Source organism: Eubalaena glacialis, chromosome 10 (assembly GCF_028564815.1).
Source record: "Eubalaena glacialis isolate mEubGla1 chromosome 10, mEubGla1.1.hap2.+ XY, whole genome shotgun sequence".
Taxonomy (NCBI): domain Eukaryota; kingdom Metazoa; phylum Chordata; class Mammalia; order Artiodactyla; family Balaenidae; genus Eubalaena; species Eubalaena glacialis.
In genome coordinates, this window is record NC_083725.1 from 42527248 (window position 1) to 42548386 (window position 21139).

The 21139-nt window shown below is 37.8% G+C and overlaps 1 protein-coding gene across 1 annotated transcript in view; it reads right to left on the reverse strand.

The window, feature by feature from the left end:
• Positions 1-21139, reverse strand: part of CEP126 (centrosomal protein 126) — a 171384-nt gene that overhangs the window by 107016 nt on the left and 43229 nt on the right. Inside the window, 1 exon segment of the mRNA XM_061203698.1 lies at positions 4018-4163. Coding sequence (XP_061059681.1) covers positions 4018-4163 — 146 coding nt within the window.

Consider the following 21139-nt stretch of genomic DNA (forward strand, 5'->3'; position numbering starts at 1 on the left):
TCATGTCTTTCCTCAGGGTGTGCTGGCAGCTATCACTTTGGAAGGATGTGAGGCTGGAGAAGGAGGGGTTAGGGCCAGAGCCAGGAGTGAGCTGGGGCTTTCTCTCTGCTCAGGGACTGTCACCGCCTTATTGGGGCCAGGGTCAGGTCCCAAGTTGCTGGAGCAGAAGCCCTAAGGATTGGGTCTGAGCTAGCTCTGTTCCATTTAAGTGTGAGCTTCCCCTCTCCCAGCACCGCACTCTTGCCCCTGAGGTGAGCAGTGCTGGAACAAGAGGGGCCAGTGTGAGCTCTTGGTGTGTGACCAGGTGCAGGCTGCAACAGTTTGGCCACATAAAGAGTTTGGGCTGCTTCTGATGCGCTGCCTGTGCAAGCGTCCATGCCCTCACCCAAAGGATACCACTTCGGTTTTGAATTGCCTCTGTGTCTCACGGCTGAGCTCTTTCTTTGGTTGTGGCAGCCCTCGCTCCAGTGTGGAGCTGTGACATGAAGTAAGCAGGGATTGAGCATTCACTTGGCTCAGGCTGCGGTGTGCTCCAGAGCAGTTTCAGGAAACCAGTCAGCCACCTGCGCAGTTTCAATCTGCCTCTCTGCCCTCTTTTGGGAGTAAGCAAGTGTGCGCGTACTCCTCCCAAGCTCGAGTACAGGCTTCCCACAGCCCTCCTGTTAGTCCTACCAGCCCTCCAACCAGCCTAGGGGCTCATCTTCCCTGTGTTGGAGCCCAGGACTGGGGTGCCCAATATGTGGCTGGAACAGAATCACTCACTCCCCAGGGAGGATTTCTGCCTGTGTAATCTCCCTTTTCCTCTGAGTGCCCTTCCTGGGGCACAGGTCCCAACCTGATCGCTTCTCTTTCTTTCCTACCCTATTCCATGTGGATCTTTCTTTCAGCCTTGGTTGCACAGGAGTCTTTCTACCAGTTTCCAGTGAGAACTGTTTCCCATGTAGATGTATTTTTGATGTGTTTGTTGGGGGAGGTGAGTTCTATGTCCTCCTACTCCACCATCTTGATCTTCTCCCTTAATATATATTCCAATTTCCCTCTTGTCTTACACAGAAGGTAGAATATTATGTATACTGATATGAATCTATACAATTTGGGGGGCTTCATTAAGAAAAAATACTGCAAAACTACTAATATAAAATTAGATGTAGAGGCCATGACAGTGAAACTTAAACCTTATTGGCTTTATGGTAAATCTATCTCTGCTGGAGATTGTTCCGTTTAAGTCCATAAAGAATTTCCCAGTTTTTTAATAGCTGCATTATATTCCATTGAGTGAATGTGTACATCATTTGTTTTTACTAAAACTCCTCACTTTCTGTACGTAGGCCCTTGGGTAGTCAGCACCCTCTCTGGGGCAAATGATACTCATGAGTGGTGAGTACTCTGAAGCATTTAATACAACTGACCACATCCGCTTTCTTAAAACTACCTTTTCTTTTGTGTCTTATAACAATTTTCTTTGTTTGCTTTTGTTTCCCATCCTGCTTTCTTGATAACTACTTCTCAAAATCCATTTTTAGTTTTCATTTCTCTACTTATAATAAATGCTAGTGTGCACTAAGGTTCTATTTTAGGCCCTATCTTCAATCTGCGTCTATATCCAATATTTACCTTACCTTTCCACATGGCTTCCTTTACCAACTATATATCTATTCATCAGTGACTCTTAAATATAATTTCTATTCCATACCTTTTTCTTAAGTTTCAGATACATATTTCTAGTTGTTGATTTGATTTCCCCATTTGCATGAGTCATGGGAAGCTCAAAATCAATGCATTTAAAATTAATAAATAATCTTTCATATCTCTAACCTGATTCTTCTTCTTTACTTGCAACCTTGATTAATATCATCATCCACCAAAATAATTAATTCATTAACAAAGCCTTTATTGAGTGATAAAAATTTGTGAGGCTCTGCGCTAGTTCCTAGGGGCACTGTTTTCCTAGTCTTTCTTCCAGCCATCTTGATAAATTAGTAGCTGAATCTATTGATTATATCTCTTGAATATATTACCTCCTGTCTCTATATCCAGTGCAGTGCTTTAATTTAGCAGCTTAACACTTCTTGCCACAAATACTGAAATAGTCTACTACTAGTCTACCTACTTTAATATGTCTCTACTTCAATTCACCTTCCATGTTGTATGGATAATTATCTTTCTAACAAATCTAATTTTAGCACAGACTCTTAGTTTCCTACCTAATATCCATTTTCCCTTTGTTCCTTGGTAACACACCCTATATTGTTAGGGGTGGCAATATAGCCACATTAAAAAAAAAACCTATATTTTCCAGTCTCCCTTGCAGTTGGAGTTGCCAATTAGATATAAGCAGATAGATGGGGGCTTCTAGGAAAACAATTTAAAGGGAGCTCAGAGGTATACCCTTCTTTCCTTTACATTTCTTCCTTCTTCCTGTCTACAACACTGACATGATGTCTGGAGCTTCAGCTGCTACCATATGACCATGAGGGTGAAGCTATGTAAATCACATACTGAGGGCAGCTGAGCTGAGAGACAGAAGGAGTCTGTGTTCCCAGTTACTTTGCATAATCATCAAAACAGCTCCTGACTGCCAAACTGAGGACTTCACATTACACTAGAGAAAAATAAACCCCTATGATGTTTAAGATATTATTATTTTTAGCAGTGTTACTAGCTGCCCTTACTTTCAGTAAGATCTCTTATTGACCTAGTTAACTGGCTTCTTTCCAGTTAAAAAACTTTAAGTGGACTGCATATTGGATAAAGACAAAATTCCTAGCATGGCATACAAAGTTCTTAGAGAATTGTTCCAACTCATTTTTCTAGCCTTATATCCATTTTTTTCCCCATCCTATGCTTTGGATACACTTTGTATTTGCAATATATAATTTACTTGCAAAAGCTGTTCCTTATGTCTGGGATGTTTTTAAATTGTCTCTTTGCTTGGCAAAATGCTTATTCTTCAAGATTCAAATTTTTCCAGGGATGATATCCCTCATATCCCTGTATAAGTTTAGTGTTCTTTCCTCTGTGCTCTCATAGTACTTTACACATTCTGCTACCATAGCAATTATATTTATTGACATTAATTGTTTATATTACTCTCATCTCCAAAATAAACTGTGAGGTCTTTAATGGTAGAGTACAATTAGACTTCTCTGTATTTCAGCATCATAGCTTAGCCCAGGGCTGTGTACAATGCAGCACAACATATGTTTGCTGAGTACATAAAGGTTTTGCTTCTCCTTTTTTTTTGAAGCTTTGACATTTTGTTGCTAATTCTGTGTTACTATTTAAGGCATAAAAAAATGTAGATGTGATATTGAAGAATCAAACATAATCATTTAAAAATTCTGAATTGGTTTCAGTCTTAGATTGTTGGATTATGTCACTCTGTACTTTTGTTTTACTTTGCCAGTCTCTCAAATATGAATTTGAGCAAAAATGTGGACAAAATGCCAAAATGAATCTGACATTAATTTACTAAACCTAACAACTTCTCTGCCAGTCCAGTGGTTAAGACTCCATGATTCCACTGCAGGGGGCATGGGCTCGATCCCTGGTCAGGGAATTAAGATTCCACATGCCGTGTGGTGCAGCCAAAAAAAAAAAAAAGTATATATATATATATATATATACACACACACATATATGTAGATGTATATATATATACATATATGTATATATATATAAATTTACTAAAACTAAATGTTAAATTTTCTTTTTATGTTAAGCTATTTATTAAATCAGTTTTAAAAAGACAAAACACTGTAAGCCAGTATTAAGTAGAATCAAACTTGTGTGCTTTCCAAATTTATAAATAGAGCCAACAAAATATTAATTCTCCAAATTAAACCTATATCAAATTGCAATTTTTCATTTGGTTAAAGTCCTATTATTCAAAAGGCATAGTAGTCTTTTTAGTCTGAATTTCCACTTTGTTTCTTAATTTATTTGATTGTCTACTCAAGCTGAATGTGATTATAACTTTCATTTTTTGTTTTTATATTGTTCTAGAAATTAAGGCACCTGTTCTCTTCCGCTGTGAAAGAGGAATATGGGCACGCTGGAATTTTTCAGTAACTTCTTCAAACTTTTGTTTTCGTTGTTGAAGTATTTGTTCTCTGATTTGGTGTTCTCTTTCTTCTTGTTGTTTTCGTTTCTCTTCAAAAGCTCTGTATTTAAAACACAAGGTAGACAACAGAATTAGAAAATAAGTTTATAAAATCACAACACAGAAAATAGTTCCAAAACAATGCATTTATTATATGAGTGTTTTCATATTTCAAAAGTTTAATTACTTAGAAACAACAAGTTTTAAATAAAAAAAGGTCCTTTGCTAAGAATTTAAATACCTTTGCAAATAGTAATTTCAGAACCTTATCTAGGTCTTCTGCAACTAAGAGAAGGCCTTTAATGAAGCTCTTTCTAATTTTGGGCAGGCCTGTACACACGTCCCACTTCCACTTCCCAAGCCCTGCTGTGGAAAAAGTCTTTTCTAAAAAGCTACACTATTTTCTATAATGTGAAGAACTAACTCATTGGTAAAAGAATCAGTCTTGCAAATTATGGAGTAACCAGGAAAATATTGTATATTTCTCTTTTTCTTTTAGCCAAAAGCTCAAAATTGGCAGTCATGTTGAGTCTGAATTGTGCTAAAAATCTGGACAATTTACATAAAAATCTTGATTCTCGATTTCTCTTGAAAATATGAAAGATTTGGCAACCCTGGACTCTTATTCACACATGGTTATAAACACCTGCCCATAATTCTTACCATCTCTATTTTTCTTAACTTTCCTGTTTCATTTATTTCTGATTGTCCCTAGGCATTTGAATTTATATTCAAAGAATTAATTTCAAAGAATTAATTATGTTCATAAGAATGTGTGTGTTTGAGTGACTCAATTATTATCTTCTGGATAATGAGAAAAACGAAGAAGCAAGTCTACAACTCACTGGTAGAGAAACCTCCAAGTACCTCTTTGGAATACATGGGGTTGGGAGGCGGTTGGTAAGAACTCTTTAAATTTTTCAGTGCCATAGGTTACTATTAACCATCTTTCCAAAGACCTTCACTGGCTGGAGCATTATTCTAGTTTATTAACTCAGATTTTAGGAACTATAATTCTGGGCAGTAGGGCCACAGATCTTCAAGTGGTTCAATCTCTGAGGTAGGTATGAGGTAGTGGTGTGGTGCCACAGGTGGGAGAGGATATTTTTACTTCTCAAAACAATCTCCTTCAAGAATTCCCCCAGAATCCATCAGTGGGTACTGGAACCGGCCCTGCTGTCCCAGGAGCGCATGGAAACCTTTCACTACTAGGAAATCCGCCAGTGGCTTCCAGGACCAGCCAGCTGTCCTGGGAGTGTGTGGATAACTCCTCCCAATAGGAAATTTGCTAGTGGGTGCCAGGACTTGCCCTGGTGTCCCGGGAGGGCACAGATAGCTCCCTGCACTAGGAAATTCACCCAGAGGAGGGGCTGAAACCACAGCTGAGCCCCAGGGGCTATGTGACTAAGAAAGAAGAGCTGAAATCTCTCCTCGTGGTTGCACAAACTGTGGACTTACACCTCGGCTGACAGCTTCCTAAATTCAGTGTCTGCGAAACATCTGAAAGGACAAGTGTTCTTGCATCTGGGACGGGTCTGGCTTTACCAGCTGTGGGCTCTGTGGGCATGTACATGTGGGAGTAGGGCCAGACCAGAGTTTGAGCTGCCTCCATAGCTCCCACAGCGGGTCCAGGTGCATGATTACTGCAGTACTGGGACCTAACCTCAGTAGACCTGCGCTGGTGGCTGGGTGAAAAGAATGTCCGAGAGTTACCAGGGCCAATTGCCAGCATACCCACAGTTAAGGTGGGACTGAGAGCAGTGCCAACAACAGATACTTTGTGAGCTCACACAATGGGTGAAAGTGGACACAACAGAGCACATACACAGGTGAACAGCTCTAAAGGAGGAAAACTCGGTGGCTTCTCTCCTAGTGGGAATGCTCCAATTCTGCCTACCTTGCACCACAGATCAGAATCACAGTGAAGAAACAGATCTGGGGGCCTCTACTCCAACAACTAGGGAGCAGACTCCACCCCTGACAGGGCAGTGACAACCACAGAGCAAAGGGGAGCCCCTGCTCAATATCTAGGGCAGGCTCTGATCACCACAACACCAATCAAAGCCACTATCAAGGGGATAACAGCACAAGCCTTTGGACCAACCTCGCCCAACAGGGGGCAGACACCAGAAACAAGAGGAACTACAACACTGCAGTCTGCAGAAAGGAGACCACAAACACAGTAAGTTAGACAAAATGAGATGACAGAAAAATAAGTTACAGATGAAGGAGCAAGGTAAAAATACACAAGACCAAATAAATGAAGAGGAAATAGGCAATCTACCTGAAAAAGGATTCAGAGTAATGATAGTAAAGATGATCCAAGATCTCAGAAACAGAATGGAGGCATGGATCAAGAAGATACAAGAAAAGTTTAACAAAGAACTAGAAGATCTAAAGAACAAACAAACAGAGATGAACAAGACAATAAATGAAATAAAAAATACACTAGAAGGAATCAATAGCAGAATAATGGAGGCAGAAGAATGGATAAGTGAGCTGGAAGACAGAATGGTGGAAATCTCTGCCATGGAACAGAATAAAGAAAAATTCTTTATTCTGTTCTCAGAGACCTTTGGGACAATATTAAATGCAGTCTCAGAGACCTCTGGGACAATGTTAAATGTACCAACATTCCAATTATAGGGGTCCCAGAAGAAGAAGAAAAACAGAAGGGCCTGAGAAAATATTTGAAGAGATCATAGTCAAAAACTTGCCTAACATGGGAAAGGAAATAGTCATCCAAGTCCAGGAAGTGCAGAGAGTCCCATACAGGATAAACCCAAGGAGAAACATGCAGGGGCACATATTAATCAAACTAACAAAAATTAAACACAAAGATAAATATTAAAATCAACAAGGAAAGGCAAAAATAAAATACAAGGGACTCTCCATAAGATTTTCAGCTGATTTTTCAGCAAAAACTCTGCAGGCCAGAAGGGAGTGGCAGGATATATTTAAAGTGATGAAAGGAAAAACCTAAATCCAAGAATACTCTAACCAGCAAGGCTCTCATTCAGATCTGACAGAGAAATCAAAAGCTTTACAGACAAGCAAAAGCTAACTGAATTCAGCACCACCAAACCAGCTTGACAACAATTGCTAAAGGAACTTCTCTAGGCAAGAAACACAAGAGAAGAGAACAAAAGTGAAAGGGAAGAAAAAAGACCTACAAAACCAAACCCAAGGTTCAAGATGGCGAGTAGAAGGACACGCGCTCACCTCCTCTTGCGAGAGCACTAAAATCACAACTAACTGCTGAACCACCATTGACAAGAAGACGCTGGAACCCAAGAAAAAAGGTACCACACATCCAAAGACAAAGGAGAGGCCACAATAAGATGGTAGGAGGGGTGCAATCATGATACAATCAAATCCCATACCCACCAGTTGGGCAACCCACAAACTGGAGAACAATAATACCACAGAAGTTCTCCCACTGGAGTGAAGATTCTGAGCTCCATGTCAGGCTCCCCAGCCTGGGGATCTGGCAATGGGACTAAGAATCTCCAGGGAATCTGACTTTGAAGGCCAGTGGGATTTGATTGCAGGACTTCTACAGGACTGGGGGAAACAGAGACTCCATTCTTGGAGGGCACACACAAAGTCTTGGATGCACCAGGATGCAGGGGAAAGGAGCAGGGACCCCATAGGAGACTGAACCAAACTTACCTGCTAGTGTTGGAAGGTCTCCTGCAGAGGCAGGGGGTGGCTGTGGCTCACTGTGGGGACAAGGGCAATGACATCAGCAGTTTGGGAAGTACCCATTGGCATGAGCCCTCCTGGAGGCCGCCATTAGCCCCAACATACAGCCTATAGGCTCTAGGGTTGGATTGCCTCAGGCCAAACAACTAACAGGGAGGGAACACAGCCCCACCCCCAGCAGACAGGTGGATTAAAGTTTTACTGAGCCCTTGCCCACCAGAGCAAGACCCAGTTCTACCCACCACCAGTCCCTCCCACCAGGAAGCTTGCACAAGCCTCTTAGATAGTCTCATCCACCAAAGGGCAGACACAGAAGCAACAAGAATACAGTCCTGCAGCCTGCAGAATGAAAACCACAATCACAGAAAGACAAAAGGAAAAGGCAGAGGATTATGCCCCATTTGAAGGAACAACATAAAGCCCCAGAAAAACAACTAAATGAAGTGGAGATAGGCAACATTCCAGAAAAAGAATTCAGAAAAAAGATAGTGAAGATGATCCAGGATCTCAGAAAAAGAATGGAAGTAAAGATTGAGAAGATGCAAGATATGTTTAACAAAGACCTAGAAGAACTAAAGAACAAACAAACAGAGATGAATAATACAGTAACTGAAATGAAAAACACACTATAAGGAATCAATAGCAGAATAACTGAGGCAGAAGAACGGATAAGAGACTTGGAAGAAAAAATGGTGGAAATCACTGCCATAGAACAGAATAAAGAAAAAAGAATGAAAAGAAATGAAGATAGCCTAAGAGACCTCTGGGACAACATTAAACACACAAACATTTGCATTATAGGGGTCCCAGAAGGAGAAGAGAGAGAGAAAGGACGTGAGAAAATATTTGAAAAGACAACAGCTGAAAACTTCCCTAACGTGGGATAGGAAACAGTCAACCAAGACCAGGAAGTGCAGAGACTCCCAGGCAGGGTAAACCCAAGGAGGAACATGCTGAGACACATAGTAATCAAATTGAAAAAAAAATTAAAGACAAAAAAAAAAAATATTAAAAGCAACAAGGGAAAAAGGACAAATAACATGCAAGGGAACTCCCATAAAGTTATCAGATGATTTCTCAGCAGAAATTCTGCAAGACAGAAGGGAGTGGCACAATAATTTAAAGTGATGAAAGGGAAGAACCTAAAACCAAGAACACTCTATCCATCAAATCTCTCATTCAGATTTGATGGAGAAATCAAAAGCATTACAGACAAGCAAAAGCTAAGAGAATTTAGTCGCACCAAACCAGCTTTGCAACAAATGCTACAGGAACTCCTCTAGGTGGGAAAGAGACTAGCAGCTAAAAAAATAAAAATAAAAAAACCCCTTGTACTTATATAGACTGTAAATCAAAACCTCATGGAAACAGCAAACTCAAAACTACAATAGATACACACACACAAAAGAAAAAGCAACCCAAACACAACACTAAAAATGGTCATCAAACCACAAGAGAAGAGAACAAAAGAGGAAGGGAAGAAAAGGGACGTAAAAAAACAAACCCAAAACAATTAAGAAAATAGCAATAGAAATACACATATCGATAATTACCTTAAATGTAAATGGATTAAATGCTAAAACCAAAAGACACAGACTGGCTGAGTGGATACAAAAACAAGACCCGTATATATGCTGTCTACAAGAGACCCACTTCAGACCTAGGGACACATACAGACTGAAAGTGAGAGGGTGGAAGAAGGTATTCCATGCAAATGAAAATCAAAAGAAAGCTGGAGGAGCAATACTCATATCAGACAAAATAGACTTTAAAATAAAGATTGTTATAAGAGACAAGGAAGGACACTACATAATGATCGAGGGATCAATCCAAGAAGAAGATATAACAATTGTCAATACATATGCACCCAACATAGGAGCACCTCAGTACGTAAGGCAAAAGCTAACAGCCATAAAAGGGGAAATCGACAGTAACACAATAATAGTGGGGGACTTTAACACCCCACTTACACCAAAGGACAGGTCATCCAGACAGAAAATTAATAAGGAAACACAAGTCTTAAGTGACACATTAGACTAGACAGACTTAATTGATATTTATATGATCTTCCATCTGAAAGCAGCAGAATACATTTTCTTCTCCAGTGCACATGGAACATCCTCCAGGATAGATCACATCTTGGGTCACAAATAAAGCCTTGGTACATTTAAGAAAACTCAAAATTTGTTTTTTAAACATCTTTTTTGGAGTATAATTGCTTCACAGTGTTTTGTTAGTTTTTGCTGTATAACTGTGAATCAGGTATATGCATACATATATCCCCATATACCCTCCCTCTTGTATCTCCCTACCACCCTCCTTATCCCACCCCTCTAGGTTGTCGCAAAGCACCGAGGTGATCTCCCTGTGCTATGCAGCTGCTTCCCACTAGCTATCTATTTTACATTTGGTGGTGTATATGTGTCAATGTTATCCTCTCAGTTTGTCCAACTTACCGTTCCCCCTCCCCGTGTCATATCAAACATCTTTTCTGAACACAATGCTATGACATTAGAAATCAATTACAGAAAATAAACTGTACAAAACACAAACACATGGAGGCTAAACAATGTGTTACTAAATAAACAATGGATCACTGAAGAACTCAAAGATGATATAAAAAAATACCTAGAAACAAATGACAATGAAAACACGACAACCCAAAGCCTATGGGATGCAGCAAAAGCAGTTCTAAGAGGGAAGTTTCTTGCAATACAATCCTACCTCAAGAAACAAGAAAAATCTCAAATAAACAACCTAATCTTACACCTGAAGCAACTAGAGAAAGAGGAACAAACAAAACCCAATGTTAGTAGAAGGAAAGAAATCTTAAAGATCAGACTAGAAATAAATGAAATAGAAACAAAGAAAACAATAGCAAAGATCAATGAAACTAAAAGCTGGTTCTTTGAGAAGGTAAACAAAATTGATAAACCTTTAGCCAGAAACATGAAGGAAAAAAGGGAGAGGACTCAAATCAATAAAATTAGAAAAGAAAAAGGACAAAAGTTACAACTGATACCACAGAAATACAAAGGATCATAAGAGACTACTAAAAGCAACTAGATGCCAAAAAAAAAAAAAAAAAAGGACAACCTGGAAGAAATGGACAAATTCTTAACCTTCCAAGACTGAACCAGGAATAGAAAATATAAACAGACCAATCACAAGCACTGAAATTGAAACTGTTATTAAAAATCTTCCAACAAACAAAAGCCCAGGTGAATTCTATCAAACATTTAGAGAAGAGCTAACACCTATCCTTCTCAAACTCTTCCAAAATATAGCAGAGGGAGGAACATTCCCAAACTCATTCTACAATGGCACCATCACCCTGATACCAAATCCAGTCAAAGATATAACAAAAAAAGAAAATTACAGGCAAATATCACTGATGAACATAGATGCAAAAATCCTCAACAAAATTCTACCAAACAGAATCCAACAACACATTTAAAGGATCATACACCCTGATCAAGTGGGATTTATCTCAGGGATGCAAGGATTCTTCAATATACACAAATCAATCAGTGTGATACAACATATTAACAGATTGAAGAATAAAACGATAAAATCATCTCAATAGATGCAGAAAAAGCTTTTGACAAAATTCAACACCCGTTTATGATAAAAACTCTTCTGAAAGTGGGCATAGAGGAAACCTACCTCAACATAATAAAGGCCATATATGACAAATCCATGGTAAACATCATTCTCAGTTGTGAAAAACTGAAAGCAATTCCTCTAAGATCAGTAAGAAGACAAGGATGGCCACTCTTGCCACTATTATTCAACATAGTTTTGGAAGTTTTAGCCATGGCAATCAAAGAAGAAAAAGAAATAAAAGGAATCCAAATTGGAAAAGAAGAAGTAAAACTGTCACTGTTTGCAGATGACATGATACTAGGCATAGAAAATCCTAAAGATGCTACTAGAAAACTACTAGAGCTAATCAGTGAATTTAAGCTGCAAGATACAAAGTTGCAGGATACAAAATTAATACACAGAAATCTGTTGCATTCCTATACAGTAACAACGAAAGATCAGAAAGAGAAATTAAGGAAACAGTCTCATTTACCGTCGCAACAAAAAGAATAAAATACTTAGGAATAAACTTACGTAAGGAGGCAAAAGACCTGTATGCAGAAAACTATAAGATACTGATGAAAGAAATCATAGATGACATAAACAGATGGCGAGATATACCATATTCTTGGATTGCAAGAATCAGTATTGTGAAAATGACTATATTACCCAAAGCAATCTACAGTTTCAGTGCAATCCTTATCAAATTATCAAGAGCATTTTTCACAGAATTAGAACAAAATAATTTACAATTTGTATGGAAACACAAAAGATCACGAATAGCCAAAGCGATCTTGAGAAAGAAAAACAGAGCTGGAGGAATCAGACTCCCCAACTTCAGACTATACTACAAAGCTACAGTAATCAAGACAGTATGGTACTGGCAGAAAAACAGACATATAGATCAATGGAACAGGAGAGAAACCACAGAGACAAGCCTATGGTCACCTAATCTATGATAAAGGAGGCAAGAACATACAATGGAGAAAAGACAGCCTCTTCAATAAGTGGTGCTGGGAAAACTGGACAGCTACATGTAAAAGAATGAAATTAGAACACTCCCTAACACCATACACAAAAATAAACTCAAAATGGATTAAAGACCTAAATATAAGGCTGGACACTATAAAACTCTTAGAGGAAAACATAGGCAGAACACACTTTGACATAAATTGCAGCAAGATCTTTTTTGATCCACCTCCTAGAGTCATGAAAATAAAAACAAAAATAAACAAATGGGATCTAATTAAAATAAAAATCTTTTGCATGGCAAAGGAAACCATAAACAAGATGAAAAGACAACCCTCAGAATGGGAGAAAATATTTGCAAGCAAAGTAACTGACAAAGGACTAAGCTTCAAAATATACAAACAGCTCATGCCGCTCAATATCAAAAAAACCAAATAACCCAAACAAAAAATGAGTGGAAGTTCTAAATAGACATTTCTCCTAAGAAGATATACAGATTGCCAACAAACACATAAAAAGATTCTCAACATCACTAATTATTAGAGAAATCCAAATCAAAAGTACAATGGGGTATCACCTCACACTAGTCAGAATGGCCATCATCAAAAAATCTAGAAACAATAAATGTTGGAGAGGGTGTGGAGAAAAGGAAACCTCCTACACTGTTGGTGGGAATGTAAATTGATACAGCCACTATGCAGAACAGTATAGAGGTTCCTTAAAAATCTAAAAATAGAACTACCATATGACCCAGCAATCCCACTACTGGGCATATACCTTGAGAAAACCATAATTCAAAAAGATACATGTACCACAATGGTCATTGCAACACTACTTACAATAGCCAGGACATGGAAGCAACCTCATTGTCCATCAACAGATGAATGGATAAAGAAGATGTGGCACATGTATACAATGGAATATTACTCAGCCATAAAAAGAAACGAAACTGAGTTATTTGTGGTGAGGTGGATGGGCCTAGAGTTATGTCATATAGAGTGAAGCAAGTCAGAAAAAGAAAAACAAATACTGTATGCTAACACATATATATGGAATCTAAAAATGTGGTACTGGTGAACCTAGTGGGAGGGCAGGAATAAAGATGCAGATGTAGAGAACGGAACTGAGGACATGGCGGGGAAGGGGAAGCTGGGACAAAGTGACAGAGTAGCATTGACATATATACACTACCAAATGTAAAATGGATGGCTAGTGGGAAGCTGCTGCATAGCACTGGGAGATCAGCTCGATGCTTTGTGATGACCTAGAGGGATGGGATAGGGAGGGTGGAGGGAGGCTCAAGAGGGAGAGGATATGGGGATACATGTATACATGTAGCTGATTCACTTTGTTTTACAGCAGAAACTAACACAACATTGTAAAGCAATTATACTGCAATAAAGAAGAAGAAGAAGAAAAAATGAAATCCCCCAGGACAAGTCAAGGAAAGCTGCATTCACAACTTGATTCAACATAGTACTGAGAGTCCTAGCCAGAGTAATTAGGCAAGAAAAAAAAGGCACCCAAATTGGAGAGGAAAAAGTAAACTTTCCTCTATTCACAGATAACATGATATGTGTAGAAAACCCTAACAACTGCACAAAGACACTGTTAGAACCAATAAACAAATTCAGCAAAGTTGCAGGATACAAAATCAACACACAAAAATCATTTGTGTTTCTATACCTAATAATGAACAGTATGGAAATGAAGTTAAGAAAAAAATTCCATTTTCATTATTATCAAAAATAACAAAATATATAGGAATAAACTTAACCAAGGAGTGGAAAGACTTGTACACTGAAACTATAAAACATTGATGAAAGAAATTTTAAAAGACAAATAAATGGAAAGACATACCATGTTCATGGATTGGAAGACTTAATATTGCTAAGATACCAATACTATCCAAAGTGACAATTCTTATCAAAACCTCAATGGTGTTTTTTTGCAGAAATAGAAAAATCTATCCTAAAATTCATATAAAATCTCAAGGGACCCCAAATAGCTAAAACAGTCTTGATAAAGAACAAAGGTGGAAGTCTCACACTTCCTGATTTAAAAACTTACTACAAATCTATGGTAATCAAAGCAGTGTAGTACTGCCATAAAGACAGACACATAGATTAACAGAGTAGATTAGACAGCTCAGAAGTATACCCTTGCATGGTCAAATGATTTTGACAAGGGTGCCAAAACCTTGTGTCACTGAGGAAAAGATAGTCTTTTCAGTAAATGCTATTGGGAAGACTGGATATCCGTATGCAGAAGACTGAACTTGGACCCTTATCTTACAGCATATATGAACATTAACTCAAAATAGATCAAAGACCTAAACATAAGAGCCAAAACTATAAAACTCTTGGAAGAAAACATAAGGAAAAAGCTTCACTGGATTTGGCAACAATTTCTTGGACATGACACCAAAAGCATAGGTAACAAAAGAAAAAATAAATTGGACTTTATCAAAATTAAAAACTTTTATGCATCAAAGAACATTTTTAACAGTCAAAATGTAACCCACGGAATGGGAGAAAATATTTGCAAATCATATATCTGATAAGGGATTGATATCATGAATATATAAAGAACTCCTACAATTCAACAATAAAAATAACCTGGTTAAACAATGGGCAAAGGACTTGAACAGACATTTCTCCAAAGAAGATATACAAATGCCACAAAGCACATGAAAAGATGCTCAACATCACTAATCATTAGGAAAATGCAAATCAAAACCACATTGAGATACCACTGTATACCCATCAGGATGACTATTATATTTATAAAAAACACAGAAAATTACAACTGTTGATGAGGATGTGGAGAAATTGGAATCTTTATTCATTGCCGGTGGGAATGTAAAACAAGCAGCTGCTGTAGAAAATGGTACTGTGATTCCTCAAAAAATTACATTGAATTACCATGATTCCACTTCTGGGAATATAACCAAAAGAAGTGAAATCAGGAGCTTAAACATATGTTTTTACACTCATGTTCATAGCAGTATTATTCACTATAGCCAAAAGATGGAAACAACTCAAGCATCCATTGACAGATGAAAGGATAATCAAAATGTAACATCCACATACAATGGAATATTGTTCAGCCTTAAAAATAAGGAAATTCTGACACATTCTACAACATGGATGAAACTTGAAGGCATTCTGCTAAGTTAAATAAGCCAGTCACAAAAGGAAATATCTTATATAATTCTACTTATATGAGGTACCTAGAGTAGTCAAATTCACAGAGAGAGAAAATGCAGTAGTGGTTTCCAGGGGCTGGAGGAAGGGAGGGTATGGGGAGTTAGTTAGTGTTTAATAGGCACAGAGTTTCAGTTGGGGAAGAAGAAAAAGTTCTGGAGATGGATGATTGTGGTGGTTGCACAACAGTGTGAATGTACTTAATGTCACAACTATATACTTAAAAATGGTTCAACTGGTAAATTTTATGTTATTCATAAGTTATCACAATAAAAAATAAGCATCCCCCCAGGTCTTTGATATTGAAGATGTTTTCTCAACCTTATGCAATGTACAGTGCAAGTGCACCTGTAAGCTCCTTTGTGCAACCAGATTGAACCCCTAAGCCTCTCCATACTGAGATATAATTTATCAGCACTGTCCACTAGAAATAAAGTGTAAGCTGTATATATAATTTTACATTTTCTAGTAGCCACATTAAAAAACAGGAGAATTTCAGTATTTTATTTAACTCAGTATATCCAAAATATTATTATTTCAACATGTATCAATGAAAAAATTATTGGAATATTTTATTTCTCTTTTTGTACTAAGTGTTGTTTTACATTTCAGTTGGGACTAGTCACATCTTAAGTGCTCAATGGACACATCAGACTAGCAGCTATCTTAATAGACTTTGCTGGTAGGCCGTGTGGTTTTCTGAAGAAGGAAGGGCTTTTGTAGCAGGCAAAGACTTGAGGACAAGGAAGTGAGGTTAAAAACTAGGAAGGCCTATAAAGGGATTAATTTAACTTCTTAAATAATTTTCTCTTATACCATAGAAAAACACACAGTTGTCATTTAATTTTACAAAAATTTTGTTTTTAAACAGAGTTTCCTTTAATTATTCTAATCCCGTGATTCTCAACATTTCCCTTTCCCTCAGGGTGCTTGGGAATTTGTGGAGGAGTCTGATTGTCACAATAATTGGGGTGGGCTCCCAGATTTTAGTTCCCTAGGACAAAGAATGCTAAATGTCATATAATGCATGAGACAATTTCATACAAAAAAGAATTATTCTACTCCCAAAACTAAAGGCCCACCCACTGGGAAATCCTTCTAGTGTGATATACCCCTAGAGCCTTGTGTGGTGGAATCCTGAGAATGGCAGACCTGCAAGATATTTACACTTCTACTGTCACAAGTGCAGGCTGAACAGAATTGTATCGAGGGGACTAGGTCCAAAACTTTTTGGCAATAACCAGCAGCAGGACCCAACAAAATTGGGGATGGGGAGGGTCAGTTGATATGGAGAAATATTACTAGCTTTCACTAGGTGAACAATGAGGGTGAGAGGTAAGATAAACACCGACTTCACTACTTCTATCCCTGATTTCCACTTATTTAGAGGAAGGACACCTTTGAGGAAAGAGGAAGGCAGAGGTTCAAGTCACACGTGAATCTTAAGACACTTAAATTGAACAGAACTATAAAGAGAGAACTGGAAATTTAAAAAAGAAAAATAAAACATATGGAATGCCAGTTTATTTATTATAATGCAGCCTTTGAAAAGAGATAAAGAAAACAGAGGTAATTAAATGGAGGCATTAAAGAGTATTCTACTTTTGTTAGGAGGCTTGCTTGGCAGAAGCTGATAGAGTCAATTCAGAAAGTTCCAAAGATAGTCTCCAGTGAACCATGATTATGTAGTCCTCTCTGCTTGAATCAGTCTGGCCCTGTGTCTCTCTTATAACCAACAGAATGTTATAGAAATCATGCTGTGTGACATCCCAAGTGAGATTAGAAACTCTGTAGCTTCCAAGTTGTTCTTTTGGAATGCTTGCTCTAGGAAAAGACAGACTCCATGTAAGAAGTTGAATGATTTTGAGATCACCATGTGGACAAGTCCAAACTAGCTAAATGGAGAGAGAGCACATGGAGAGAGATTCCTGGCTAGCCTCCAGCTGTTCTAGCCATCCCAGCCCAAGCACAAAATATGTTACAAGAAGCCGTCTTGGATGTCTAGCTCAGTAGAACCTTCAGATAACTCCACCCACCACCAAAATCTGAGTCAACAGCATGAGATTCCCAAGTGAGAATTAACCACCTGAACCAGCCAACAAACAGAAGTGTAATAAATTGTTTTAAGCCACTAAGCTTTAGGGTTGTCTGTTTTAATAGCAGGAAATGATCAGAATAACTTTAAACCAATATTTTTTAAAAACCAGTTAACATTTATTTAGTGGGGATGGGAATAAATTTTTATTAGTAAATATTCTTTACTTTCTTATTTATACTAATTATAAAGGATTTATTAGTCCATCTATTATACAAGCTTTTATGACTAGGAAAAGTTAAGAAGCATACTGGAAATTAGTGTTTTGCTAATAAAATATCTTCAGTAAACAGCACTATGTCATGAATTGTTCAGTTTCAGAGTATCAGTAGTTTGCAACTGCCAACTTAGGCAACTGTCATTTTTATGTCTCATGGCTGACAGTGTAGCATGTAATTGAACAAAACAACTTACATTTACTACTACTTTTTAAAAAAAACAGAGATGTCTGTTCTAGGGATTTTTAAAATATTTGTATTTTTCTTCTAAAGCACTGTCTCTTTCACTGGTAATGAGAACGATTTATAACTATCTAGTCAGATAAGGAAGAAACCTTAGCTACAATATATTACTAATTTAGTGATGCTTCAGTGATACTTATAGATATTTTTTCCTGGGCAAATGCATTGATGATCTGTCCTTTAATCTGGCTAACATGAAGCTCATTCTAGACAAAACTGTACATCTGAGAGTTGGCTTGAGAAATCCATGGCTGTCTAGATGTTTAAGGGAATTTTTTAAATAAATAAAATAAATAAACTTCCTGTAATTCAAATATGTAAAGTGGCTCAATAATATCTCATATCTGAATCATCAAATAAGACATTGAATTTTTATTTGGTATAGCAGACACCTACAACAACAAGGAAACAAGTTATTTGTTGTTTAGCATCTCAAAACAGGAAAAATGAATTATAACCATTTTATTGTTATGGTAAAGATAGATGATACTGAAAAGATTCTAGTGAGCAAGGAATAATAATTGAGAATTTGTTACCCATTATCCATTATTACTCTTATAAGAGAGAAAATATAATTGATGTTTACATTGGTTTTATATTAGTAGATACAGAATAGCAAATGTGTGAGAACCTTTTATAGGTTAAACACTTACAGGAAAATAAAAACATAGTGAGGAGAGAAATGAAAGTTATTTAAAAAATAAATAAATGGAAATTTTGGAGCTGAAAAGTACAATATCTGAAATAAAAATTTTACTAGTAGGCTTAGTAGCAGATTATGGATATCAGAAGTCAGTAAACTTGAGGACAGATTAATTAGAAATCATCTAGTCAGAAGAACAGAACGAATGAGATGGGAAAAGAATGAGTAACAGCTTTAGTGACCTGCGGGTCACTAAATAGTAAGCAGTAATTATTATGTGTATGTGGTACAATACATGTGTAGTCAGAGTCCCAGATACAGAAGAGAAAGAGAATGAGGCAGAAAACGTTTGAAGAACTATGGCCTAAAATTTCCTAAATTTGGTGAAATATATTAAATTACAGATAAAAGCAGCTCAGTGAACTCCTATTAAGATAAATACCAAAAACACAGACATAGGTAATTTTAGTCAAACTACTGAAAAGCAAAGATAAAAATTAAATCTTGGTCTTGATTCCCAAGCCAGGGGTTGAGCCTGGTCCCCCATGATGGGTGGGCTGAGGCCAGGCCACTGGACTGCCAAAGAATTCCCAGCCCCAGGGAATATTAAATGATGTGAGCTCTCCCAGAGGTCCCTATCTTGGCACCAAGACCCAGCTCCACGCATCAGCCTGCAAGCTCCAGTGCTGGACTCCTCAGCCCAAACAACCAGCAAGACAGGAACACAGTCCCACCCATTAGCAGACAGGCTGCCTAAAGTTGTACTAAGCTTAAAAATACCCTAAAACAAACCCCCTGACATGGCTCTGCCCACCAGAGGGACAAGACGCAGTACCACCCACTACAGCACAGGCACTAGTCACACCTACCAGGAAGACTACACAAGCCCCTGGGCCAACATCACCCACCAGGGAGCAGACACCAGAAACAAGAGGAACAACGACCCTGCAGCCTGTGGAAAGGAGACACAAACCCAGTAAGTTCGACAAAATGAGATGACAGAAAAATAAGTTACAGATGAAGGAGCAAGGTAAAAATCCACAAGACCAAATAAATGAAGAGGAAATAGGCAATCTACCTGAAAAAGAATTCAGAGTAATGATAGTAAAGATGATGCAAGATATAAGAAATAGAATACAAGCGTAAATCGAGAACATACAAGAAATGTTTAACAAGGACCTAGAAGAACTAAAGAACAAGTAAACAGAGATGAACAATACAATAACTTAAATGAAACATACACTAGAAGGAATCAATAGCAGAATAACTGAGGCAGAAGAATGGATACATGAGCTGGAATATAGAATGGTGGAAATAACTGCCACAGAACAAAAAAAAAAAAAAAAAGAATGAAAAGAAATGAGGGCAGTCTCAGAACTTCTGGGGCAACATTAAACGTGCCAGTATTTGAATTAGAGGGGTCCCAGAAGAAGAAGAAAAAGAGAAAGGGTCTGAGAAAATATCTGAAGAGATTATAGTCAAAAACTTCCTTAACATGGGAAAAGAAAGTCACCCAGATCCAAGAAGCCCAGAGAGTCCCATACAGGATAAATCCAAGGAGGAACACACCGAGACACATATTAATCAAACTAACAAAAACTAAACACAAAGAAAAAATATTAAAAGCAGCAAGGGAAATGCAACAAATAACACAGAGGGGAATCCACATAAGGTTAACAGCTGATCTTTCAGCAGAAACTCTGCAGGCCAGAAGGCAGTGGCAGGGTATATTTAAAGTGATGAAAGGGAAAAACTTACAACCAAGATTAGTCTACCCGGCAAGGATCTCATTCAGATTCTACAAAGACATCAAAAGCTTTACAGACAAGCAAAAGATAAGAGAATTCAGCATGACCAAACCAGCTTTACAACAAATGCTAAAGGAACTTCTCTAGGCAGGAAACACAAGAGATGGAAAAGACCTACAAAAACAAACCCAAAACAATTAAGAAAATGGGAATAGGAACATACATATCAATAATTACCTTAAATGTAAATGGATTAAATGCTCCAACCAAAAGACACAGACTGGCTGAACGGATACAAAAACTGGACCCATATATATGCTGTCTACAAGAGACCCACTTCAGACCTAGGGACACATACATACTGAAAGTGAGGGGTTGGAAAAAGATATTCCATGCAAATGGAAATCAAAAGAAAGCTGGAGTAGCAATACTCACACCAGACAAAATAGACCTTAAAATAAATACTGTTGCAAGAGACTAGGAAGGACACTACATAATGATCAAGGGATCAATCCAAGAAGAAACCATAACAATTGTAAATATATATGCACCCAACATAGGTGCTCCACAATATATAAGGCAAATGTTAACAGCCATAAAAGGGGAAATCGACAGTAACACAATA